Source organism: Somniosus microcephalus, chromosome 27, assembly GCF_052327205.1.
Source record: "Somniosus microcephalus isolate GS21.2 chromosome 27, FLI_Smic_1.0, whole genome shotgun sequence".
NCBI lineage: Eukaryota > Metazoa > Chordata > Chondrichthyes > Squaliformes > Somniosidae > Somniosus > Somniosus microcephalus.
The window spans coordinates 22,729,430-22,757,393 of record NC_141013.1 but is presented as its reverse complement, the minus strand read 5'-3'; the positions used below and the strand labels follow the sequence as shown (position 1 = coordinate 22,757,393).

Here is a 27,964-nt window from a genome sequence, read left to right as displayed (position 1 = left end):
GGAGGCCTTGAAACCTTACTTAAGATAAGCACATGCCTGAGAAAGACCACAGCCTGCAACTGGAACATTAGGGAGTGTGCTTCGTGTAGTCAAGTGAAGAGAGTTAGAAACAGATGTTTTGAAGGTTGAGTTACTTTGTCTCATGTCAATCATTGCAGCACAGATCTGTAGCTGCAAGGACAGAACATAATCAAATCAATGTTGAATAATGCACATCAAAGACACCTTTTGATGTAACTATGTAATGGAGAACCGCGTAAATTGTATGTAGTCAGGGTGAGAGAAATGTATAAAAAGTGTAGTTTGCAATGAACATTTAGATACGGAGCTCAAAACTGTAACACACTTGTCAGTAATCTCTCTTATGCGTATGTTTTAAGTAATACTGCATGTACGGTATGCTTAATAAATCTATGAATGCTTGACCTCAATGTTTCAAGAACCTTATTGATTTGGAGGAATAGATACATCTAATCATACATAGAAATCATCCTCTAACTTTAACAAGCTAATGCCCATAAAACAGAGAAGGATTATAAACTAGAGCCCCCTCTTTTCCTTCATTCTTGTTTGTGTGGATGAGAAATACGATTTATTTAAAAGAGCAAAAAAAAGACAAATCCTCGTTTCAAATGCCATGCATTTAAACTGTACAAAGTCCTGCGCAGTATTACATCTCAATCAGAAACCTTGTGCCATTTTTCAGCAAGATTCTCTTTATATAAAAAAAAAAAAAAAAAAATTCTCTTTCTTTCCAGGACAAGGGTGAAGGGGTTACTTGCGGTTGAATCAGCCAAAAGTTTACTCTGCAAGCTCCCCGAAAAGGCATATACCAAAACCTGTATTTTTTCTGGTCATTTTGCTGAGCAGAGCACGGTGAAGTATCAAAGAATGAGGTTATTGCAAGACAAATGTTATACTTTTACACTCAATAGGCTAGATTTATGGATAGTTCTAGACTAATCATATCTGCTGCTCTGCCAATGTGTGAAGCAAGATCATCTGGTGTAGGCTTTTTACCCAAAACTCATTCACAAGATCATATAGATAAGCACTGTTCAGAGAGAGTTGGGAGCTAAGCTGAAGGCAGGATCAACCATTCCAGTCTTTCTTCTGGAGTAAATGATAGATTGACTGATCATTTCCAGATTTGGAGGTGCTTGACTGCATGCCCATCACTCCTACTTCAAAGATGCCAGATGTTGTAGCTTTTTTTCTTTGCTTTTGCGAGTTTGGCTTGTATTGTTAGGCGAGCTCTCACCTAAAAATATAAGCCAAACGTGCAAAAGGTACCAAAACCATTTGTGTGGCTTTGATTTAATGAAAGTCATGGTTTTAAAATGAATTAAATCTTGGGAGATTAAATTCAGTTTCTCATGGTTGAGTCCATAGCACACCGCTACCCTTACAATTTGTATAAAAAAAATAAAACTGTCAATTAGCTGGAATACTATTAATGCAAAGCTAAACATTCAATATAAAATTATAAATTTTAATGTTGCTGAAAAGACTAGAAAAACTTTCAGCTTGGGCATATTCTTTTTTGTTGCAAACTATAAATTAAAACTTTTAAATACAAAATATAAATGTAGTGACCTACATCTGGAATGCTTAGATAGTTCCAGATCAGTACTCTGCTGTCTTTATAGAAAGTTCACTTTCAAGCATGTTCTGAAATACATTAAGTATAATAAATTCATTTGCAACTCTACATCATATATAAACTATCGGAATTTGTAATCATGTACATTTATCTTCTGTCAAATAATTAGAACAGGAATGCCAATGGCATAAATAAAATTAACAGCAGCATACATCATGCTTAGCACTGTTCAACGTAAAAGTTAAAACTTTGCTTTTGAAAAGGACCCCAAACTTTAAATAGGTCAAAGCATGCAATGGAAAGTGTGAAATGTTTAGGAAAAAAATTAAAAATGAAAGCCTCAAAAAAGGTGAATATAAAAAATTAAGGTCATTCTTCATTCAAGACGCACAACCAGGAAACAAATGGGCACATTAAGATTAATAAGAATTATTTTTTAACCTGACAACACAGGCAACAGTGTTAACTAGGAAACATAGAAGAATTAAAAGGTCTGTCCATTAAATTCAGGGGTAACAACATGTTGAGTACTGGAAGTTTATGATAACTAGTTTATTTTTCTGATTTATCAGTAATAAGACATTTAAAAAAAACAAAGCCATACTCAAATTCCAAAATCAAAGTGCTGTATTTTGACTATTCACACAGGCAGCACCCTCAAGAATAATTGCAGTTAAATAGCTTCAGCCAATTAAAGCTTAGCAAAGGTTGAACTTGTACTATGGCACACAACACCCACATGTCCCGCATTGTCAGAATATAAACTATCAAATGATGTGCTTTCAGTTCTGTGTACTAAGCTAGTTAATATACTACTTTGAAACTAGTCAAAAAATGTAAACTTAAAAGTTTTTTTCTGTTGAAAAACCAATTAAATTCCTGACTTGTCTGAATAAACGCTATATTTCACAGTATGTGCAGCAGATCTATTGGGGCCAAAGAGATGGAACATGTGCATGGTTTTCATATGAATTGTTGAGAAAGAAAAAAAAACAAATGGAAGCACTCCAAAATTACAGCATTTCCAATTTGAGCTGTATTTTATTTTGCTGCTTGAAACCTAATGTGACAGTGTGCCACAGACGAAGGTTCCTGTCTCAAGTTTTACTACACTGCAGGTACAGAGAACTCATGGGCCACATAATTTGGAAGTTGTCAAGACATTTTGCAGAATGACGCAAACATGCCAAATCGTACATGAAAGAATGAATCTTCAAAAAACTGGTACACATTTCAAATTATTGCAGGTTTTGTTTAACATTTCGGCGAGAGGTTTTCTACTGCTAAAATATTTAGATGTCACCAAAGTGAAGAGTCTGTGTTTTTAAATTTTGACACAAACAGCTCTCTGACCGTCATTTCCCTTATGATGGAGGGCACGATGCCAATATACCACAAATCCTGTAGCAGTTTGGTTTTTCTTCAGATTAAAGCTGTGTCTTGGGACAAATGCAGCAACAAAACACAAACCAGTTGATCAAAAAGCACTTCTGCCATAGCTCTGGTAGTTTTCAGGGCCAACCAACAGCAGTTCAGCCATTCTCAGTTTTTAAGGTTTACATCACTGCATCTTTTCCTTATTGGATTATTGTAGAAGACTAAATTGCATCAAGCCAATTTGCTGACAACTGCTTGGTTGAGCGTATTAAGCTGACTGGTCCATTTATCTAATGCAGTATACCGAGCCCCGCCTCTTTTCTGATGATCCAATTCAAGCAGTTGGTTGACTTGATCGATCCGGCCATGAATAGTGCTAGAAATAAAGTGAAACACTTTTTCAGCAGATTGAATTGAACATTTTCAAGATTACTGATGACTCTTATTTGCTGATAACTGTAGTATGTAGAACGTTAAAATTCCAAGTTAATAAATTAAATTGAACAAATATACATCATTCAATGAACATGTTAAATTCTAGGCAATCAATGCTTAATGTAGTTGTAAATAAAATGTTACCAATTTGAAAACAGAAAACAATACTGTTCTCTTGCTGTTAACTGATCTTTCACTAATTAGCTTAAGAAAATTCAAATAAAATACACATTATCGTCAAAAATAGTACTTACTTGTCCAATATGCACTGCACCAACAAGCTCTCTACATCAGCTACATCTATGTTCAACTCCTGGGGCAAAAACAGGTTTGATAAAAGGGAATAAGGGATTACAGAAAATTTCAAAACTTGCCAATAAAAATAAATTGGATGTCACTAAAGGTGTAATGCTTAATTTTCTGTTCCATCTAAATTTGATTCATACGTGAGCAGATGGAAAGCACACAAGGTTTGCAGAACTAATTGAAAGCAGCAACACTGGAGGTGCATATAAGAAGTGAAAAGTGTAAAAAGTCAAAGAGGGCAATAAAGCTAGAGTGAAAAATCGATAGATACTAATTCAACTCATTTTATCCTGTTAATAGCCTCCTGGACTCTATTTCAGAGAACATGCAAACATTTCCAACTCCCACTCTCATAGCTTCTCTATGACCAGAGAGCAAGAGATGAGATGATCCAAATACTTTCCACTGCTGTCAATAATGCTGCTCCATGATCAGCCAGCACATTCTAAATAGCAAGACTGATCTTTGCAGTCTCTTCTGCATCATTCTATGGCCCAGTTGACCAATTATTCAGCATTTATAGTCCATTAGTGCCTACAAAATTGAACATAAAATTTCCAGTCTATATATAGGTGCTTTAAATTTGGTTATCACCAATTCATTTTAAATTGGCATGCAAAAAAATTATATTGGTCTAATAAAATAGTTCAACTAATTATGATGATTAGCTAAAAGTTTGGAAATGAATAGTATTGAAATTTGGATGATTGAATGCCAAATCAGAAATGGGATCTGAATCCTGAAGGTATTCAACTTTGGACTTCTTTTCTTCTAAATGAATATTGAGTCATAGCCGACAACTACAGGAAACTTTGTGATATCCGGCACCGACGGGACCGACGTGTTGCCGATCTATCAAAACTGCCGGACATACAAAGTTAATGTTGAAGCATACGGAGGTTTTCATCTCCGTATCTGACAACAAACACTGTTGCTTAGCAACAGCTTCTAAAGAGTCGGCTGCAGCTGCAAGCGTCTCTAGCTGAAGCTGTTGCTATAGCTACAGACCTTGCAGTGCCCGACTGGGGAAAAAAAAAGAGAACGAGAACTAAAAAAACGGCTCCTGATTTTTGCCATTAGATCGAGTATTCCGGACATACAACCTCTGGATAAACCAAAGTTTCCTGTATTAACAGTAACATGTGCTCTCACCTTTGAAATAAATGGTATATGTATCCTAGTGTAAGGCTTTATTAATTTTATCAGGACTTGGGTTCTGATGTTCCTCAATAGCTCTGTGGAAAAAAAAATGAATCCATTATCACAAAAAAGTCCTAATTACTAAGAGGAAGAAAAAACGTAAACAATACACTCGTTTGGGCAGTACATTCTCACTTAACAGTCAACAGGCTACTGAACTTTGGCTTCTGAGTTTCATGTTACATTGTATAGTGTTAGCATGCAAATAGCTGCATTTTATCGTATACCTTTGTTCTGCATAATACATTCAAGACTATATTCTCCACCACTTAAGAGAAAGTCCTCTGCATGCAAGATTTTAATACAAAAGTATGATTTGGATTTTACAAGGCAGCTGGGCAATAGGTGGCAGATGCAGTTCAAAGTGGGAAGTATAGTGCAACAAGGAACCAAAAATAGTATGTATATGTTAACTCCAATGGTGCATTGATCAGAAAAGAAACAAATTGCCCTCGCTAGCCCATGGATATTGAATAAAGCAAAAAAAAAACTGCAAATGCTCGAAATCTGAAATAAAAACAGAAACTGTTGGAAACACTCAGCAGGTCAGGCAGCATCTGTAGAGAGGAAGGTTGGCTTAACTGTTCAGGTTGATTACCTGTCATTAGCACTGTGTTTCCAGCATTTTCTGTTTTTATTCCTGTGATTTTGAGACTAATTGTAGCACCCCTATTGCTGACCTGACTGAGCTAAAAGTAGAATCAAACGTTGGATCTTTAGTCTGTGTGGCTCAGTTCGAGAGGAGTACATTAACCAATTTAGCCACAGGAGTTAGAAAACCTTAAATCCAAAACACAGAATAATGAAACACAAATTGTTCATGATGTGTGAACTTCAGTTTATTTCTCAAGTGTCTGTGTACTTAATTCCTGGTGTGATCAACAAGAACTGTGACCACAAGCTCTATTCACTTGGACATGAAGTGGAGGTGGGCCCAGCTGCCACAGAACAATCTTCATGTTTCCAGGATAGTCATCAACTGCTTCTTTATAAGACCTTTACAGGGAACATAGCTTTTTTTTTGAAGGTGGGAAAGGAGGGTCATTATTGTGCTAGGATGTGCACTTCCCTTCCAAAAGTGTAATTGCAAATGGGATCAAACAATTATGGAAAATGCCTTAGCAAATGTGTGCCTGTAACACCCCCGAAATAGGGATCCAAACACTTAATAACTGCATGAAACTCCAGAAAATCCATATTGGCTCCCTCAAGTCCAAGGGACGCAGACTTGAGTAAAGCTGGCACACAAGTGGTTTACTCATACATCATCAGATCTATCTGGATCACGTCAACCACTATTGGGCCTTGCTCTCCTCTGCCAAAACCGTTCATTACTCCAGGATTATCTAATAAGGCAAAAATAACCCCTGGCTTATTTTCTGCAGTACCAATCATCTCCTTAGACCCCTCTCCAATACCCCCTCTAACAGCAAGTGCAGGAGCTTATAGACCTCTTTGTCCCGAAGATCGAGAACACCTGTTCAGCTACCTCTGCCGCATCCCCCCCTTCCCTTTGCCCACAAAGCCAAACTCCCTGCGTGGCTCACCCTGACCTAACCCTGAACCAGTGTCTTTCCCTAGTTTATCTCCCATCATCCCTGATGTCCTGGAGTTCATCTTGTCCATGAAACACGCCAGTTTTTATACTGTACCTGTAAGCAGTGATAGTTCAATCCTATTGAAGGCAGTATTCCTAATCTTTGCAGCTCTCTTTGATCATCACTACAATTGACCAGTTACATTACTTATGTTTGCCTGTATGCAAAATGTAATTTGCAGGGAAAAATGCCAATGAAATACACGTGTATTTGACTGTAGTACACTAAAGGGAATCCTTGCTTTCAGAAATTCCCTCAGCACGTTAAATTCTTTGCAATAATGCCACTGCAGTTATCGTCGTATAAACATTTCCCAAAAGTAATATTGGGGGACAAACAATTCACAGCATAGATTTTGGAAATACATGCATATAAACACTTTACTTAGTAAGTTACATATATATTTGAGCCATACCTTCTATGTGTTCCCTTATGAAGGGGTCATCCATGATGTTACTGTGATTGGTTTTCAGAATCTTCTCAAATTCAGTGATGTCATTATTTTGATAGGCACTGAGAAAACAGCATACTTGATAACTTCAATTTTCCCTAATCAGAACTTTGTTTTTCTGCTAGGAGCAGGTCTTTTTGCCTGCCAGTCTGTAGTACAACTATTAATACAGTGTACCCCATTTATAACGTTTGCTGTTTGTCGAGAAAATTAGGTGAACAAGACTATTTCCCCAAATTAAATGGATTAAAGTATGTTTCGTCTGTTTATAGTGGACAGGTATATTGGTTTGAGCATCTAATTTTTAAAAAAATTTAAATTAATTATGGCTGTGGAAAATGTAAATTAGCCAGAAATTGATGATACCTGGAATCATTCTGTTCCATTTTGCTGATAACACAGACGTAACTACCAGAGTTTGAGCTCTTAAATGGTGTCTGAACCCAGTATTCACTCACATAAGTTATTTAGCTGATTGATCAAAGAACTGATGAGTACCTACGTTAATACAATTTTAAGCATTCAGAATAGCAGTCATCAGACAGCGTCTTCCTTGGTTATACTGGACTTTAGTTAAGTCAGTCAAATCAAGTCACAAGGATCAGCCCATTACAAGCGGCTTACACTGTAAATCAGCACACTCCCATCAAAAACTGCCAATTTATCTTCACTTCTAAATGACTAGAATTAATCTATTCTCCAGTGTTCATTAACAGGACTACTTAAGTAACTTCATCAAACTGAAGGCAAGCGCACTCAAATTCATTTTCTGGTAACTACCCTGATCTCAATTATGACTTTAAGCCCATTTAAAACCATATCTGCTTTTAATTTTATGTAAAAGTCAGCCATAGTTCACTAAACTGAAACAGATGTAGCTATACAATGCAAAATGTCAGATTGTCTGAATTACAGTTTTAAGTAAACCTATTATAATATTTGCTAATATTTTCTACTAAATATTCTGGCTTTTTTGCATAGGAATAATAGATTTTTAATTGGAACCTTTTTCTTCAAGTGCAGGTTAAATTTAAATTCCTATTTAAGACCAAGTATACCACATCACATTTTATTCAACCAGAACGCTAATTGCAGACATGCAATTTCACATTTTGATATGCAAGATTTACTATCCTGTTTTTCATTTAACCAATCAATGGTCATTTTCATACAGCTTATGCAACATTCTAGAGAAGATCCAGTTGATTAGAAATGATACAATTTTCCACTTGTTAGAAATTGGGCAGACGAAATGTTTTAACAGTCACCAGTTACTTTGTTTTTAAAGAATGTCAAATGCTTCCCTTCAGAACAGAATAGTTAAACCTCAACACTATTAGAAAATATTGCACAACAAAGCGCTTCAGTAAAATACTGTTGAAAATTCAAATATCATGTAGCTTCAATTCAATATTGAGGCCAAGGAGACACAGGTTCAAACCACTAAAAGTCAATTTAGGTACAATGTCAGGATGTTTATCTTCATGCAGGGAGTGGGCTTTTGGGTATGGTAGTGGAGGCAAAAAACCTGCAATTAATTAATAAACAGTTGGATATTATGATTGGGGGAAAGAGAGCAAGGTCTTTCCAAATAGGTGAGCCAAGATCAGTCAAATAGCCTACCTTAAATGTATCTATCTTCGGCTTCTTCAGGACATTTTCTCAGGCACTAGTGTACTCCTAATGTATAATTCACGCTCGATAGGTTTTGCTTAATTGCAGCAATTTGATTTTCACCCAACGATTCCAATAAAGTCTTCACTTGCAGACATGGACAGCAACAATTTCCTCCAACTTATTGCTTCCAATACAACAGCAATGAAAGCACTAACTTAATAATTACTAGCCTTATGAAAAATGCTACCTCAAAATGGGAGAAAAAGAGCACATTCTAAACCGTAAACCAGATCTCATATCTAAAATTATTTAATTTCATTCTATGGTTTGTAAATTGCGCACAGCACACAGGAAAAAAAGTGTTATATTTTTACACTCTTGTACACAGAGTGACTTACCTTACTAAATTTGTCATTGCAAGAATCTCTGGATCGTTCTTGTATGGTTTGGCCTAAACAGAATAGAATTAATAAGGATTGTAATAAAATGCTGTAACAAAATTCAGGAAAATTAAAATTTAATTTGTAACTTTACCTCCTGAGAGTCAAAAGGATTAATTCCCGACTTCATCAACATGTTAGCCAATACCAAGTATTTCAGGCAAGTGGTGCGTCTGGGGCTTCCCGATTCGTCGTAATTCTTAAATGCCTCAAAGAAATCGGTATGTGCCTTTTCGAACTCTCCTTCTCTTAAGTGCATCTTACCTCCACATTCTGCAACAAATTAGGGAGACAGTTTTAATGCCAACAGATGGAAATTTTCATCCCATCATCCTGGGCTGGATTTAAATTCAGGTCCTACAGGTAAAAAAATCAGTATGTAACTGAATGGCCCAACTAACTCCCTCGGTAATAGTTCTGAAATAACATCCAATGTGTGCTCTTGATGTACTGCTCACGTTATTTGCATTTAAATAGGCCATATAAGTTCAAAGTGTTCAAATAAAACACATCTTTAAAAGGAGGGAGGGAGAGAGAGAGAGACTGATTCCCGATTGGAAGTTTGCGCTTTGGATCTGAAGATTAGATTTTCGCCACTCAACAGCATCCACTCCAGTCAATGCCACCGTTGCCACCTACTGGATTTTGTGCTTTGTTGCAGTGACACTGACTTGCACACTGGTTCATCAATAATTCCAACAATTCACAGCAAATAAAACATGCGCAGACACGCAAGCAGACACTGGAAAATCTCCAATGTGTCACTAAAGTTAAAAACTGAAATTAATAGGCCAGTAGTGCAGCACAATGGGATTCCAGTAAGGGACAGAATTAACCCTGATCACTCTTGCACTCTTTTAGAGTACATTGGTAGAAACTCTAGGAGCAGATTGTATGCAGTCTTGGGTGGGGAATGGCAATCTTTTTATAACAAAGTTTAAAGACAAGTTATACTCCAGACATCACAGTTCAGAATGTTAGCAGCACAAAGAAAGACAATGCTGTTTTTTTTCTGGCCTGAAGCTGGAAATTTCAACATGCCTGGTAATGTGCAAATGTCCCTTACCAAACAGTGAATCCACTCCGATTGACCTCAGGACCCACGTAGGCCACTTGCCCACAGGAACTACCCGAGCACTGGCCTTAAAAGGGGCAACCCAGGTTAGGAGCTAAGCATTACAAACATGTTTTAGACCACCTGTGATTAATATATCATGGGAGATCAACTTTAAATAAAAAAAAACAAAAAAAACTTTTGAATGCACCCATCTCATTCTGGATAAAACAAAGATTACAGTACAACAGAACAATTAAAAAAAAAGACATATTCCTTCATGCTCGGTTATTTGCTTCTCTCAGAAGTCTGCACATTGACCTGGAGCGGGAACTTTACAAGTATTTGGAAATCTGAAAATTTCCTTCAGCATTTACATTTTAAGTGAGCTTAGGCATCTGCTTATTTACAGCAATTAGACTTGGTGCCTTTAAAAATTATAGGCCAACTTAAACATAGTTCCACCTTAGCAACAGAACACCACAGGACACTTCACATGGTCATTATAAAGCAACACATTATCTGACTTAGCCTGAACAACACCACAGGAGATCTGATAGTATATTAAATCTGGTTAACAACAGAAATATTTGCCAGAGTTCTAGTAGTGTCATTAGTTTAATGTTTTATTAATATTTCTTTTATGTACATCTTGTACAAAATTTCAAAGACCAAAAGAAACACAAGGCCCATGTGCCGATGTTCAGGAAATCACAGATTAACATGTACTCAATATCAAAACAAAACAGCAATGATTAATTCTAATAACTGTTATTTCACTTCTCACCTCTGATGACACCCATGATAAGTGGATGAGGGATGGCAGATTTGATGTGTAAAGACTGCTCATATAGTGCTTTTAATTTCTTGTTGTTCTTTTGTGCCGTATACATCTGGATCTCCAGAGCATAAATTTCTAATAGTTGTGTTCCCTTCTTCAAATCGTCCTCGCCATCATCAGTCTATAAAATAACAAAAACCAACTTGGAAAATACATAGGAATTTAGTGTGTAAAATTAATCAAACACCAGAGATTTAACTGATTATACAAAATAGGGTGAAAATCCCACAACAGATGGACTTTTCTAATAACGTGCATCACGCTCATTTTTATTTATTAATTACTAGTGGATCTCCCCTAGCATTGCTCACTAAATTGGAAGATGCTTTACAAGGGAAGTCTACAACTACACTGAATAGTGGAAGGTGTAAAAGATGGATTATGGCTTTGAAGGATAAAAGATGTAATTATGACAAAAAAGAAAACGTTTGCGAACGAGAGAGCAATTGTATTTTGGTTCATTTGTGGATAAAATTAATATTTATTTTAAAAAATGTCGATGAATGCAGGCAGATACAGAGATGCTCCGAATTGCAGGTAAGTAGGAAGTGTGCAGAAGTATGGGGGGGAGGGATATTTTGGTGTTACTAGTGTTGGGAGGGCGGACTAGAGATGTGGGAGGAATGGAGGTGTTGGGATGTAGAAGTATGGTGCCCGGGGTCTTGGGTGTGCAGTGTTGGGAACTTAATTCCCAGGAAATGAGAGTACAGGTATAGAAAGCCATAAAAAAACAAACACATTTGGATTTTTAGAAATTGGGGCATTGACTATTAGAGTAAAGAAGTAATGATAAATTTGTACAAGGCATAGGTTGGGCCATACTGTAGTAGTGTGCGCAGTTTTGGGCATCCTATTATAGAATGGACATTAAATCCATAGATTGTATACAGCGTAGATTCAGCAGAATGATAGAGGTAGGAAACTAGGGACTATTTCTAATGGAGCAGAGAAAGGCAAGGAGATTTAATTGAAGTTCTTTAAATTAGGGTTTTGAAAGATTATTTCCTCCGAGTGAGGAGTCATTGCCAAAGAGGTCATCAATTTAAAATGGTCACTAAGAATGGTTAGGAGATTTTTGTTTTTAAACAGGGAAAGCTATTGGAGCATGGACTGCTTTGTCAGAGTGTGATTCAGGCATAAACCACTGGATCCATTAAGATAAAATTGGCTAACTATTTGAAGCAGAAGACGACACAGGGCTATGGGGAGAGGGTGAGGCAATGGGATCAATTCTGGATTGCTCTAGAAAAGAGCTGGCACAGACACAAGGTGGTGACGTGGCACCTTCTGTGCTGTAATCTTTTATGGGAAAAGGGTGTACAGTGGACAAGAATAAATCTCCAGTAGTCCAGGAACTGGAATGCAGTATGATGTTTATTGCAGCCCAAATACAACTGTGCTTTGTCTATTGCCAAAATGCAGCAAATTTACTGATGAAATATATCACTACTACAGGAAACTTTGTGCTATCCGGAGGTGAGCTATCCGGCAATCTGGAGCCACCGGCAAAAATCAGCAGCCGTTTTTTATTCTTTGTTTGTTTTTTTTTGTTGCTTTGTTTGAACAGTCAAGCTGTGCAAGGTCTGTAGCTATAGCAACAGCTTCAGCTACAGAGCTTGCAGGCCACACCCGAGTGTTTAGAAGCTGTTGCTAAGCAACAGTGTTTGTTGTCAAATACGGAGATAAGAATCTCTGTATCTCTCAACATTAACTCTGGAGAGTACGGCAGTTTTGAGGCAACGGCAGCAGCTCGGTCCCGTGGGTGCCGGATAGCACAAAGTTTCCTGTAATACAAAGTAAAAAAAAAATATACCCTACAGATAGTGAAAGATGCGATGCCTCAGATATATTTATAATACTATTTACATGCCATTTTACAAAATCTGGTTCATGGTACAAATACGTTTTCAAGGCAACGAGCTGTCTGCCTTGACTCTTGTCTCAGAGTCCGAAGGTTGTGGATTCAAGCCCCACTTCAGAGTCCTGAGCACATAATCTAGGCTGGCACTTCGGTGTTGTCTTTTGGATGAGGCATTAAAATTAGGCTCTGGCTGCCCTCTCAGGTGGACGTAAAAGATCCCACAGCACTATTTGAAGAACAGCAGTGGAGTTCTCCCAGTGTTCTGGCCACCATTTATCCCTCAACCAACACCTGAAACAGATGATCTGATCATCTATTTCATTTGTTCGTGGGAGCTTGCTGTGTGCAAATAGGCTGCTGTGTTTCCTATGTTGCAGCAGTGACTACACTTCAAAAGTATTTCATTGGCCATAAAGTGCTTTGGGATGTCCTGAAGTCGTGAAAGGTGCTATATAAATCAAGTCTTTCTTTCTCTTTATTGTCTTTCCTTCTCCAAACCAATTACCTGTACAGGAAACTTTCTGGTATCCAGTACTGACGGGACCGAGCTGGTGCCGTTAGATCAAAACTGCCGTATAAACCAGCGCTAATGTTGAAACATAGAGCTTTTCAGCTCCGTGTGAATCAACAAACCCTGTTGCTTAGCAACAGCTTCAAAACAGTTGGCTGCAGCTGCAAGCGTCTCTAGCTGAAGCTGTTGCTTAGCTACAGACCTTGCAGAGCCTGACTGGGGAACAAAAAAAAGCAACGAGAAGTAAAAAAACTTATAGAAAACGGCTCCTGAATTTTGCCGGTAGATAGAGCTTTCCGGACTTTTAACCTCTGGTTAAACGAAAGTTTCCTGTATTCCCAATAATGTTCCTCCACCAAACCATTTATTCCCAATTACTTACATTATATTGAATTTTTACTCTGCTCATAGGATGATTATTAGTTCTTGTGAATTGTGTTGTTGATAAGTGCTGCTTGTGTCTTAGTTATTCTTTGCAAATTTTCTACCACGTTGTTACAGTACATATGGCTATTATAGGGTGAAAGCTAAATTCTCAGACAAAGAATTTCTCCAAAGGATCATTCCTTGAGCCTTTTTTAATCTAGTTGTCATGTGTCATAGCTTGTTTTAGTACACGCTGGGTATTGTAGTTCCTCAGGAGTTGGTGAAAACAATCCCGCCCATGAAGAATCACACAACAGCTGGAAATCAGCATCACAAAGGCCCAAGTGAAATCTCCGACTGAAGCAGGTATTTATAACATTAAACATACATCTTCATGGTTAAGGTTAGTCATTTACTTTTTTTCCAGTATTGTTCATTTTTTTTATGGATTTGTGTCACAAGAAAGAACTTGCACTTAAAATGTCTTACATCATAACTCTCAAGACATCCCAAAGTATTTCACATACAATGAATTGATTTGAAGGGCAGTTACTGCTGTTACGTAGACAAAAATATAATTGTTAATTCCTAGCTGTCAACATTGCCTGAATATGGCACCTGAAAACTGTGAAGAAACTTGAGCAATTTGATTAGTTGGTTTTGTGGTAGTTGTTAGTTTGTGATGGTGACTGTTCTTTTGAAAAAAAATTGGGAACTTGCTAATTTTCTACTGGGTACAGGAAACTTTGTGCTATCCAGCACCGACGGGACGGAGCTGTTGCCGTCCCATCAAAACTGCCAGACAAACCAGCGCTAATGTTGAAACATACGGCAACAAACCCTGCTTCTAAACAGTCGGCCGTACCTTGCAAGCGTCTCTGTAGCTTAGCAACAGCTTCAGAGAGACCTTGCAGAGCTTGACTGTTGAGAGAAAAAAGCAACAAAAAGAAAAAAAACCTAACGAAACGGCTCCTGATTTTTGCCGGTGGCTCGAGCATTCCGGACAGTTAACCTCTGGATAAACCAAAGTTTCCTGTACTTGTTCCTCATTGATACTTTTCCATGCTTTCACATTTAGTCGATTGATTTGATAATTTAACTAGGTGTCAGTTTTGGCTCAGTGTAACACTTTCGTCTCTATCAGAAGGTCATGGGTTCAAGCCCTGCTCCAAAGACTTCAGCACATAGTACTTCACTGAGGTGACAGTCTGAATTAACGGAGTGCTACGCTTTTGGAGATGCTGTCTTTTGGATGAAATTTTAACTGTGTACTGGTGAACGTAAAAGATCCAATGGCTGTATTTGAAGAATAGCAGGAGAGCTCCCCCACTGTCCTAACGTACAAAATCTTCAACCAACAACACTAAAATAGATTAACTGGTCATTTATCTCATTGCTGTTTCTGGGACCTTGCTGTGTGTAAATTGGTTACCGTGTTATATTACAACAGTGACTACACTTCAAAAGTACTTCATTGGCTGCGAAGTGCTTTGGGGCATCCGATGGCTGTAAAAAGCAATATATAAATGCAAGTTATTCTCTCTTTTAACAACTAAGTGCGTATTCAGCCCGTCACTAACCTTTTGGATACCTTTGAGGTGCAACATCTTTGAAAGACATGATAAACAGATGACGTTGAAAAGCAAAACTATTAATTATGCAGATTGGTAAAATTTGCAAATTAAATTTGGCTACTAGGATATTATTTGTTAGGCACGTGAATAATTCTCACCCTGTTCATTTTTTGGCAGGAATTCCACGCGTCAAACAAGTAGAAAACATTTAAGTTTAAAATATGAAGAAGCGTTCAGTTCAGAGGTGGCAAATTACATGAGAGAAGCAGAAAGATAATAATACTAATAATGCCCTTCCTCACTTCTAGTGAAACAGGGAATTAAAATAAACCGTAAAAAAATGTCTTCATTCTAGTTGTGTATAAAGCTAGAAATAACACTTCTATTTTTGCCTCCATAACATCTACAACCATGCGCAGGTTCATACCCAAGATTCTCAATCTTGGACGTACTATCAAGAGACGCCTTGGAGTTACCTGAAGTCAATATTGCATATCTTAGTGACCAGTCTCTAGTTAACTGCCCCACACAAGTACCAGGTCAAAAAGCTATCGTCATCAAAAAACTCTGATACTTAATCCAGATCTTCTTTACTGTTCTCTGGATAATGTTCTGTTCTTGACGCAATCACAATATTTTTCCAAGTGAAATCAAACTACCTGACATGACTGGTGGAGTTGGCGTAATATTTTCTGTAGTTTCCCAAACTCTTCTCTTTCCAAATACAGTTTGCCAAGCTGAAAATAAATATATCATATTCAATTGGGTATCACTCACAGTTGCTAGGCCCAGGACATTAAAATGATTACAGAGTCCAAAGCAACACATAGAATTTGAACTATAACAAAGAGCATAATTACCTTTGTATTTGTCTTAAACCATAACCGGTCATTCTTTGCATCTTTTAAAGCTTCAAGAGTAGTTTCATAAAATTCTTGCAACAAATCCATCTGAAAAAGAAATGTTCAAATAGAGTTGCATTCCCCCCAACAATTGCATGTTATTTTTTTAAGTATGGATCATGATCCAAATTGAAATAGTAAAAAAGTGATCAGATTTGGATCACAAGCTGAAATGCCAAGGTTTGTAACTGTAAGCATGGACCAAAAGTTTACATTGGGTCTGTAATACTGATCGTTATTAAGTATAGAAGTGTCAAGTGAGAAAAGGCCATTTCTTCATCAAACCCATTCAATCTTGTGCACTGGTGCTGCAGCTAGCTGTTACTTGTTGCTATCCTCATTCCCAAACCAGATCATCTATCATCATCTTGCCCAAGATGTAATCTTGCACACATCAGCCTTCACTGACAAATCTACTCACTGTCATTCTTAAGTTAAAAAGAAACTACGCTCGGTGACCGCTGGCAGCTTATTCTGCACATTAGAAGAATTTCCTTTCGTCTAAGGGGGGGGGGGAAAAAAAAGAGGAGAGGGGGTGAAGAGCGATAAAATTAATTTAATTGTTTAATTTTTTACAATAATTTCTTTATTTCTAATTTTAAAAATAATAGTCAGCTTCTTTAGCAGCAGAAAAACATTTGTGGCCATACTCAGACAGGCTCAATGTCAAAATAGTCAGGTCCCAAGGCATTTTGTGAGGATCCAGTGGTTACTGTAACATATATTGCTCCACGAGAATATATGATGGGTCACGCTAGAGGCAGGAAACAAGTACTGCAGCATTTCAATTTACTTAATTTGTTCCCATCAGTAAACACTACACACTATTCCCATGGAACTTTGTCAAGTTTAATTCATGTTACGAGGCCTACATGGCTACACAAATCTTGGGAATTATGAATGATTTACATAATCCTGAAACTGTGCAAAGTTCAAATGTGCTTACTCTCTTGCTATTTCCACAATTCCCACATGTCTGTACCTATACACACTACCAGGCCTATTAAATGATTGATTGTAGATTAAAGTAGCTCTGATTTACTTAACCCCAAGAAAAAGCAAACAGCAAGCACTGAAGTTAGATTCTGGTCCATATCTTTGGCTCCTGACATTATGCAAATCTTTTTCTGACCTTTGATTCAGCTTCCCCGCCAAAGCAAGCTTTCAGGTCCGTTTCTGCGATTCCCCCGCTGCTACCCTGCCTCTTCATCGACTTCTGCTGCTTGACCAAGGTAGATGTAACAGGTTCCGGAGAGGGCAGGTAAGGGAGAAAAAAAAAAAAGGGAAGGAGGAGATAGAAATAAAAATGTGAAAAGGACAGAAAGATGTTAAAATGGGAAGAAAAAGTAATGTGACAAAAAGAGAAAAAGTTAAAGAAAATAGGTTCAGAAAAGGAGGACACCACAAAAAACACAAGTTCAGAAACAAAAATGAAAAGCAAATAAACCATAAAAAAAAGTAGGCAAAACAAAATTGAGAGAAATAATAAGACTGGAAAAAGTATATTAAAGTCTCCAAGAATGCTTCCCTTCTCTACACTCTCCCTCCTAGTTAGGAGAGATAACATGCGAGTGCTTCTGGCTTGTGATGAGAAATTGTCAGTACTCTTGCCACGGCAAGTTATGGCACGTGGAGCGTTTGGTGGGGAAGGGAGCGGAAGCGATTGGAATAGCACTGAACATTTATGCTTTCAAGGCCAGGAATGTCAAACAGTCTCAAAAGGCATAGAATATAGATGCAGGTTAAAACCTCTCTACTCTGGCTCTACAATGAGACTCAAACGAAACCAGAGTAACATTTCCTTGTCCTACATCCTTGTAGTCTGCTGTTAAACGCGAGTGCATGTACAGGAAACTTTGTGCTATCCGGCACAGACGGGACCGAGCTGTTGCCGTTCCCTCAAAACTGCCGGACACACCAGCGTTAATGTTGAAGCATACGGAGCTTTTCATCTCCGTATCTGACAACAAACACTGTTGCTTAGCAACAGCTTCTAAACAGTCGGCCCGTACCTTGGAAGCGTCTCTGTAGCTTAGCAACAGCTTCAGAGAGACTTTCCAGAGCCTGACTGTTGGAAAAAAAAAAGCCACGAAAAGAAAAAAAACCTAACAAAACGGCTCCTGATTTTTGCTGGTGGCTCGAGCTTGCCGGACACTTAGCCTCCGGACACCACAAAGTTTCCTGTACTAAGGAAAAGAGCTTGGGGGGGGGGGGGGAGGAAATTCTGCAGTGATTAGAAGATGCGCCTAAGGGCATACCGTGGAACGTTGTGGATAAGCAATTATTTTGTTTTCTCACTGGCTATATAAAAAGCCCCATTTTCCATTTTTTTTTTTTGAGTCACCATGAGAGTAAATTTTCAAAAGACAGGCACCCCCCCCTCCCCACCCAGGTGTCCAGTGATATCTTGGAGCTGAAATACTGTCCACTGCTAAAATAACTCAACTCATGTTAATTTATTTTCAGAAAGAGGGGAGGGGTAAGGAATTAACAGGGAACATTAATCTTTTTATTTTTACTGCTACAGATCATTTGTACTGGGCGGTGTTATATTCTGTATTCTTTCAATTTAACTTAATGGAACTAATGCTTATGAAAAACTTTAACAAATTTGATTTATTTACTAATCCAGCATCCATCACTGTTTCCACACTTTTTGTCTGTTTAGTTTCACAATGTACAGGAGAAGGACACGGAGAAACTTTTTGGAAACTGATCAGGAGCTGGTGCACTGCTTCGGAGTCCTGAATTCTACCAGTCTAGACTCAGTGGTAGGACTTCCACCTCGGAGTCAGGTGGTGTGTGGGCTTAAGCCCCACTCTAGGACTTGAACAGATATTCCAGGCTGAAATTTCAGTGCAGTATTGTGAGAGGTGTTTTCCAGATGAGACATTTAAAAGGGAGGCCCATCTGTCCTTCCAGGTGGATGTACGAGATCCCATGGCACTATTCGAAGAAGAGAAGTTCGCCTGGTGTCCTGGCCAATATATATCCCTCTAGCAACATTACATTGCTGTTTGTGGGACCTTGCTGTGCGAAACTGGCTGCCGCATTTCCCTACATTACAACAGTGGCTACACTTCAAAAGTACTTAATTGGCTGCAAAGCACTGTGAAAGGCACTATATAAATACAAGTTCTTTCTTTTCATTACATAAAATTTGCTTACTATGAAGTACATTACTTCTGCGACATAAAGGATTGCAAAACTGGAAATGCACCTTAAACTCAAGGATCACTGATGAGATCCTTGAAATGACCTTCTTCAAAGGAATTAGCTTCCCTCTTTAACCTTCAAGTGAAAAGTATCATAGAGAAAGGACAAGTTTCATAAAGTACTAGGACGTTTATCATAGTGAAGAATAAGTTTTAAAAGAGCCAGAAGATAACAGAAAAGTTGGCATTCCACTGACAAGCTAAAGTGCTTGATTAATCCTAGATCCTCACATTTACCTTTACCACCAACATAGTGCAGAAGATTAAAATAAACATAATTGGACACATATGAAGTTCACAAAATGGAAAGCATACTAAAAGTAGGGACATACATGAACACTGCATAAGTACATCAGATACATTATAAAAATTACCATAAATGTATCAAAGTTGTCATTCTTTTTTATGTGAAAATTGAATTTATATTCATTGTCTTGTGAAGATGGTGACTTATGCTAACATAGTGTTCCCCAGGTGCCAACAGTCCTCCAGAACTTCAACCAAATAGCTGCTCTTTATGAGAACCGATGAGGTAAGTGCTGACAGGCTGTTCAACAGTGAAAGACATCATAGCTGACCCTGCCTATAAGGGCATTTTCCAGCAGGCATCACTGGATAGCAATCAGGACCTGAAATCCTGGGAAAATCCCTGACTTCATTCTTGATGTTACAAAAATAAACTCAGTCCCTTTAGCTCTCTGTTTATACTTAAGCATTCTGATTTTAGTTTAAAACTGTTAATTACATCACTAAGATTCATTCTAAAATTAGGATTAAACAGAGAAAAATCTGGAAAGGTCAACATAGCCACTTTCCATATTTGCACATGCAACACTTTATCTTCTCTCTATCCTGATGGCTATATAGATTAGGGAGAAAATAAGTCAACTGATGTAGACATATACTTCTGAGACAGGTACAAGTGTTATTTACTGATTATTAATGCATCCACCTGATTGGTGGTGCAGCAGCTAAATTTGTTTTGTAGCGGCTAAATTTGTTTTGTAAAGTTTCATCTCCCTAATGCATTATACAAATCCATTCTACATCCTTGCAGTTGACAGTGTATGATACCATTTTTAAATAAATTGTTCTGTAGTGTTAGACTGCTTGTCCAACACCCAGCCTTGGATGAGCCACAAATTCCTCCAACTAAACATTGCTAAGACAGAAGCCATCATCTTCGGCAACCGCCTCAAACTCCATACCCTTGCCACCGATTCCATCCACCTTCCCCAGCCACTGTCTCAGGCTAAGCCACACTGTTCGCAACCCCGGACGTCCTCTGCAACCCTGAACCCGAATTTCCTCTTCATCAGAAACACCACTTACTTCCACCTCCACCCCTGCGTCAGCCCACCTGCTGCTGAAACCCTCATCCACGCTTTTATTACCTCCAGACTCGACTATTCCAATGCTCTCCTGGCTAGCCTCCCATCCTCCATAAACTTCAGCATATCCAAAACATTGCTTCCTTTATCCTATTCCACACCAAGTCCCTCTCAGCAATCACCCTTGTGTTTGCTGATCTATCTTGGCTCCCAGACACCAGCCCCCCCAACTGCCAAAGCCTCCCAATTAAAATTCTCATCCTTTTGTGTTTAGATCCCTCATGGCCTTGTCCCTCCCTAACTCTGCAACCTTCTCCAGCCCTACAATCCTTTGAGAACCCTGCATTCCTCCAGATCGCTTGTGCGTTGCCGACTCCTTTCAACCCACCATTAGTGGCCATACCTTCAACCATCTGGGCCCTAACCCCTCGCCTCTCCACTTCCTCGCCTCCCTTGTCACCTACCTGCTTGGCGTTAACTTTTTTGTCTGATTATGCTTCTGTGAAGTGCCTTGGGATTTTTTTTTTTTTTTTTTTAAATATATGAAAGGCACTTTTAACCGCAAGTTGTTGATTTCTGGGTTTAACCCCTTTATTTGATAGTTTATGTAGATTGTGTAAATCATATATGGGGAATCCTACAAGCTTGTTCTCCTCGTCTCAGATAACTTCACATTTTGGCCATTCTCCGTTTCTCATTGTCTAGCCATACCGATTCATCCACAAATTAACTGCCAGTCTTACAGACCCAATGTAAAAACACGGTGAGTGCATTTGTGAATGTTTAAATTTTCATTCATTGCTTGAAAGGAGAACGGATTTAAAATTTGTATTTGATAAGCAGCATAATATTTAAATCTGTTGATTTTTCAAGATTTCTCCCTCCTCCACAATTATGGCAGCGCATGGCTTCAATAAAATATTATGAAACGATATGTTAAACGTCAACACCCAATAAGAAAGTTCTACCAGATCAGTTTTAAATGCATACCTGTTTAGAGGTGGATATATAATCAAGGATGGAGTTGATGGATTTTTCTGAATAATTCCTTGTGACTGCACTCCGGATGTACGTTAGCAGCTGCTTATATCTGTTCATCATTTCTGGATAGTTACCCTGTGGGACAAGCCTCAATTATCTTCTATTTGTGTCTTTAATTGAACATCACTTTTATACTTAAGACATTATGTGGAATCTTTTAGAATTTAGCAGTCAAACATACACAAGAAAACAGGTCACTAAAGAACTAGATTAAGCTCAAAAACTTTGGAGAAGAGTTTTTTTTAACCGAAAGAACAGTAACAAATAATTTAGTGAGTGCATCTATCATTATTTTACCACCTTGATATTCAGAGAGAAATGTTTTTGTTTTTAAAATACATATACAATTGGTATGATTGCAGGGAGTTTCTACTGAGGTCTACACAACATTACAAACTATGTGTGTTCTTACCAGCTTAAAGTTGATTTTAATCATCTGTTTGAGTGCTTTAAATCCCCATTCTCCCTTTTCGCCTTCCAGCTCCAATACCTGTGAAAAAAAGTTTTAAATATTTAGATTTCATACATTTGTCAAAGATAGCCATTTATTCCTTAAATTGTTGTTCCTTAATTATTACAGTTCAAAATTACTTGAACTAGAAAATTAACAGTTGTTTTAATGTGTTGTTTTAATGTATTATTTTAAGAGGGGATTTGTACCCGAGTTGTTTTCATCTCCAAGAAAATGTGCAGCTGAATGTTCAAAATGTTTAATACAGGAAACTTTGTGCTATCCGGCACCGACGGGACCGAGCTGTTGCCGTTCCCATCAAAACTGCCGGACAAACCAGCGCTAATGTTGAAACATACGGAGATTTTGAGCTCCGTATCTGGCAACAAACCCACAGCTTCTAAACAGTCGGCCGTATCTTGCAAGCGTCTCTGTAGCTTAGCTTCAGCGAGACCTTGCAGAGCTTGACTGTTGAGAAAAAAAGCAACAAAAAGAAAAAAAACCTAACGAAATGGCTCCTGATTTTTGCCGGTGGCTCGAGCTTGCCGGACATTTAGCCTCCGGATAACAAAGTTTCCTGTAGTAGCCTGTGCTCTGAAATATGGGAATTGCAGCGTGCAGCCATGGTGAATTAAGTGTTCACATGTACAAAATGTTGAATATGCTACTTTCTCTGTAATCTCCTTTCATTGGGACGATGGGTGCAATTGCATTACAGGTTTAGCACTGGCATGAAACAATTGTGGCCCTCCACTGACGCTGAACTGTTATAATGCAAATCAGGCATCATGGCCCGAAGTGGCGTGAGGCTCCCTCCACTTCGCTCCATGGTCAGGTCAGGCCCCAAGTCCAGATTCTGGCTGCTTTTACACTAGAACTGCTTTGCACCAACACAACACCAAGTGTGAATGTACCGTATGATACCATGTCTCAATCTTGTTAACAATGATACAGCCTAGACAACTCAGCTGTTAACGGTGATTATTTTCTGATGAAAGATGAACATTGGGATATATCTCCTAAGCTAGGCAGGTTTAGATGGTGATTTGTGGAGGTTCTTTGTATTTTGCAAGCACTTGATTTTTGCACTACTATTTGTAATGAAATGCAGTTTTTAATTATTGGAAACAAATTACATTTTAAGCTGTAAAAGGTATTAAACCAAAGCAGATAGCATTTGCTGTGCATGTAAGATGAACATCAGTGTTTTGGGAGGTTTCTTGCAATATCTATTCATTCACAGAACTTTGATACCACAAAAGGACAAAGACATTTTTAAAAAACTAAGTTATAAAATAACTTTGCTACACTTCAACCAGTTACAACACATTTAACCACTACTGAGGAGTCAAGCAAGCACCTTGTCAGCTGAAATCCAAAGGGGGAAAAATTCGGTATCGCCCTGTTTGGGGCGCCATTAGCGGCCGTGCGCAAAGTTTAGCGCCTGGCGCTAATTATCGCTTCCGATGGCAAACTTGGCTTTTATCGCCCCTGGACGTGATTGGAGCGCTAAATCAGACGCTTCACACCTGTCTTAAGGCGCAAAGGCCGAGGAGTGAGGCGCTACCTCAGAGTGCTGGCGAAGCTCATGTGATGTCAGTCAGCAATGGAACACAGACTCACTGGCACCGGCCAGTTCTTAAAGGGGAGTTCTGACGAAAGGTCATCGACCTAAAACGTTAACTCTGTTTCTCTCTTCACAGATGCTGCTTGACCTGCTGAGTTTCTCCAGCATTTTTTGTTTTTATCTTAAAAGGGGAGGGTTGATTTTGCACTCCATCCACATCCTGCTCATTGCAGCCTTGAATCTCGGCCTGGAGAGACCTGTACATCAAATCTGCTGGAAAGAACAATGGAGACACCCAGGGAAAAGAGCTCAGAATGCAGCCCCCACAGTCTCTTCTAAATAGATACAAGGGCAAATCAAAATGAACCTGCAAAGTGCTGCTCAGTATGCAAAACTCCTTCACAGTGTTGAATCTCTCCAGAAGAGAGTCTCTCTCTCTCAAAATGCATGGTGCAAAAATGTCACCAACAAAAAAAGGCAGGAAGCGGTCGCCTTTAAACAGCGCTCCCCCAGTCCCTTCCTGACTGCAAAGCGCTCCCCTCAACCAGTCGTTGCTAGCGGCAGGCGGCAAGGCAAGGGGCGCCACTCAATATCCGGTCCTGGGCGCTACCGGGGTGTTGCGAACTCGACTGACGTCACGATCTGCCGGCGCAGGAGATCGTGGCGGTAGTGTTTAGCGCCGTCGCAAAATGTCTAGTTAATTTCGCGAGTGGCGCAAACATCGCCACGCCCGGGCGCTAGTTGCTTTGTGCCCCACTAGCGCCCTCTTAAGGCGCTAACGGGAGGTGCAAACAACTGAATTTCCCCCCCAAAGTTTTTACTAAGTAATTACTAAGCAACAGCTTCATCCAGAGTTATTTAAAGCCAATCAGCTTTTACTTGACTTAGCAACCTGCAGATTGTTCTCAATGCATTTTAAGAAAATTGCTGATGACAAGTAAAAATTCAGGATAAGATGAATCTCATGAACTTTATGGAAGAGGGAAGGATTTAAAAAAAATCTTCAACAGAAGAAACTGCAATTACACATCTTCATTAAAAAAAAAACTTCAGATTTGAGAGTCGTGAACAAAACTCTTGGATCTGAAGAGAATTATAAATTAGTCTGAAAGACAAGTACCATGCTAATATTCTAAACAACAGTTTCCTTGAATTAGACCACAACCAAATCTAGAACAAACCTCTAACCGAATTTGAAACTGGTTGATCATAAATTACAAACCACAAATCTAGCAAAATGAGCAAAAACGACTGGAGAAGCAAGCCAACAAGGATATTAAGATAATCCTACTTAAGTTACTAAATTATATTTTGGACTGCCAATTGTGTTGTCTCCATCGGTTTTTTTGTTAATTGGCATTGACCCTGTTAAAATGTGTAAATTAAGAGTAGCAAAATAGATATAAAAAGTTAGACTGTTCTATACTGCTTGAAGCCAAGTAGAATATAACTCCAACTCCCACTTATTTGACTATGAGTCTCAGAAGAAAATTTTTAGTGGAGCGTGGGGGAATGACAGAGATACTAAATAACACCAAATCGGGGGAGGACGTATGACAGCCATGACGAGGACTGTGAAAGACCGCAGGAGCACATGGATAGATCAGCAGGATGGACAGATAGGTGATAGATGCAGTTTAATGTAGAAAAAGGATAGGAAAAGGAAATACACAATAAATGGTAACATTTTCAATGGATTAGGAGGGACCTTGGCAGGCAGATACATAGGTCATTAAAAAAGGTGTCAGGACAAGTAGATAAGGCCATTAAAAAATGGAAAACAGAATACTTGGTTTTGTATCTGGAGACAGAATACAAAAGGAGGTAACATTGTATTTGTACAAAAAATTAGCTGAGCTGTACTTAGAATACTGTGCAAATTTTGGGCACCACATTATATGAAGGCCATAAAAACAATCAAAAAAATTCAGCTTGGATTCATAAGGATGTTAGCAGGGTTGAGAAGTTAGGGCTTTTTTCACTAGAGCAAACAAAGTTAAGGAGTGACCTGATAAAGGGTTTCAAGATTATGGAGGGTTACGATAAACTAAATAATGATAGATTGTGTCCGCTGGTCAGTAAAATGGTAATGTGAGGACACAAATTCAAGATAATCACAAAAGGAATTAAAAGAATGTTAGCAAAAATGTGGTTACAATGTGGAACTATCTGCCATAAACTGTTGTTGAAACAGAGTCCATAAATTCTTTTAAAGGGAATTAGATAGTTGTTCAAAAAAGAGGAATATTAAAGGGCATGGGAAGCGAGCAGTGACTAGGATTAAACCAGGTGGCTCATGCAGAGAAAAAGACCAGAGCAGATTTAATGGCCTGAATAATTAATTTCTGCACTGTAACATTCTATGATTATAGTCTAAAGGAACCAGATTATTTCAGTAGGTACATAAAAAGGTCATCCTCAGAGTTTGATAAAAAAAGCTATGAATGAAATGTGCACGTCTTCTCATATATCACTATGTATTCCAGTAGATAAAACGGAATACAGAACCTTTTGGAAGCTGCTAAGCGCTGCTTTAGGATCATCCTCCTTCAATGCTTTGGAATTGTAGTACTGATTTTCCAAATCCACATTCGGCTCAGAGTTACTATCTTCAGAATATTCCTGTAGATTAAAACAAAAAATGGTTGATATAATCCGTAACCAAACAATAGAAAATTTACTGAGTCACAGCTGAAGCCAAGGCTCCTTCGACGGCACCTCCCAAACCCACGACCTCTACCACCTAGAAAGACAAGGGCAGCAAGCGCATGGGAACACCATCACCTGCAAGTTAACCCCCAAGGTCACACACCATCCTGACTTGGAAATATATCACCTTTCCTTCATTGTCGCTGGGTCAAAATCCTGGAACTCCCTACTGTGGGAATACTTCCACCACACGGACTGCAGCCATTCAAGAAGGCGGCTCACCACCACCTTCTCAAGGGCAATTAGGGATGGGCAATAAATGCTAGCCTTGCCAGCGATGTCCACATTCAGCGAATGAATTAAAAAAAAAAAAAATAATTTGCTAATAACTTTGATGGTCCTATATGATGGTTGATGCTATAATCAATAGTGCCCTCCCCCAACATTCAAAAAAGTTGCTATTTGTACATATACTCAAAAAAAAAGTAAGTTCAAATTGACTTCAGGGATACTAGCGAGAAAGAGGTATTGAATTGATGACTCTAGGAGCTGAATGAACAAGATTACAGAACCTTCCTGGATTAATGATTACTGGTAATTCAGCTTCCTCACACTGTCCATCCATTAACCTCTCCTCAGCGATCCCCCTGATGATACTATTGTCAACCACTAAGCAAACAAATATTCAAACCAACTGAAAAACAGACAAAAGGACATTAATGATAACTCTTTGTAACAGAACTTGATAGGACTTCTCCTGCGGAGATTTCTTCTTTAACAGCTTTAAAATGATTAGCAACGATCAATTGAGAGTGTAACTGTGTCTTTAAAAATATTTGCATGAAGATTATCAATATTATGACATAACTTGTATGTAAAATATTTGTACACTTCAGAATTTCAATTACTAAGACAGTAATATAGCTTGAACATGCATTATTATTGTTATTCTATAACAATCTATATAACCAACAATTTCACCCATTAGTCAGATTACCCATTACTGTAGACCAAAAGCTGCATGTGATATTACTTGCAACATTAAGTAGTAACAACTAGAACACATTCATTATCTTCTATCCTAGATATTTCAAATACAAGGGGGGGGAGGGAAAGAGAGAGAGAGAGAGAGAGAGAGAGAGAGGGAAAGAGAGAGAGAGAGAGAGAGAGAGAGAAAAAGAGAGAGAGAGAGAGAGAGAGAGAGAGAGAGAGAGAACACCTTTAATGTAGTAACACACCCCAAGGCACTTTACAGGAGTGTTATAAGACAAAAGATATTAGGGCAGATGACCAAAAGCTTGGTCAAAGAGACACAAAATTTGAACCTTCTATTACCTGCCCCATCTTTAGAGTGAAGAAACACACAGGCTTTGACACTAAGGGCCATTATGCAACCAAAGCATTAATAGTACCTCAGTGACAAATGAGTATTAGTTATACAGACACATGTAGCAAACTCAAACTCAATATCTGGAGTGCTTCAGCTAGGTCAATACATGGTTACCAAATTTGAAATAAGTATTTGATTCATCTGAATTGTGTATCACTTACTTGTTAGGTTTGGGAGGGGTCCC

At 38.5% G+C, this 27,964-nt stretch overlaps 1 protein-coding gene across 3 annotated transcripts in view; it reads right to left on the bottom strand.

Annotated features, from left to right (window-relative positions):
* Positions 1-1,478: 1,478 nt before the first annotated feature.
* The window catches only part of cops2 (COP9 signalosome subunit 2), a 28,467-nt gene continuing 1,981 nt past the window's right edge, over positions 1,479-27,964 (bottom strand). Inside the window, exons 2-14 of one of the 3 annotated variants that reach the window (XM_085968681.1) lie at positions 26,250-26,363; positions 22,136-22,213; positions 21,673-21,798; positions 17,269-17,358; positions 16,095-16,184; positions 15,894-15,971; positions 10,869-11,043; positions 9,122-9,300; positions 8,986-9,038; positions 6,935-7,032; positions 4,874-4,956; positions 3,670-3,728; positions 1,479-3,356 (exon numbers count right to left, since the gene is read on the bottom strand). In XM_085968681.1, the coding sequence (XP_085824807.1) occupies positions 3,212-3,356; positions 3,670-3,728; positions 4,874-4,956; positions 6,935-7,032; positions 8,986-9,038; positions 9,122-9,300; positions 10,869-11,043; positions 15,894-15,971; positions 16,095-16,184; positions 17,269-17,358; positions 21,673-21,798; positions 22,136-22,213; positions 26,250-26,363 (1,368 nt within the window). In that variant the 3' untranslated portion in view covers positions 1,479-3,211. The remainder of the gene's footprint in view (positions 3,357-3,669; positions 3,729-4,873; positions 4,957-6,934; positions 7,033-8,985; positions 9,039-9,121; positions 9,301-10,868; positions 11,044-15,893; positions 15,972-16,094; positions 16,185-17,268; positions 17,359-21,672; positions 21,799-22,135; positions 22,214-26,249; positions 26,364-27,964) is intronic. The other 2 variants (XM_085968682.1, XM_085968683.1) reach the window with 2 other exon arrangements.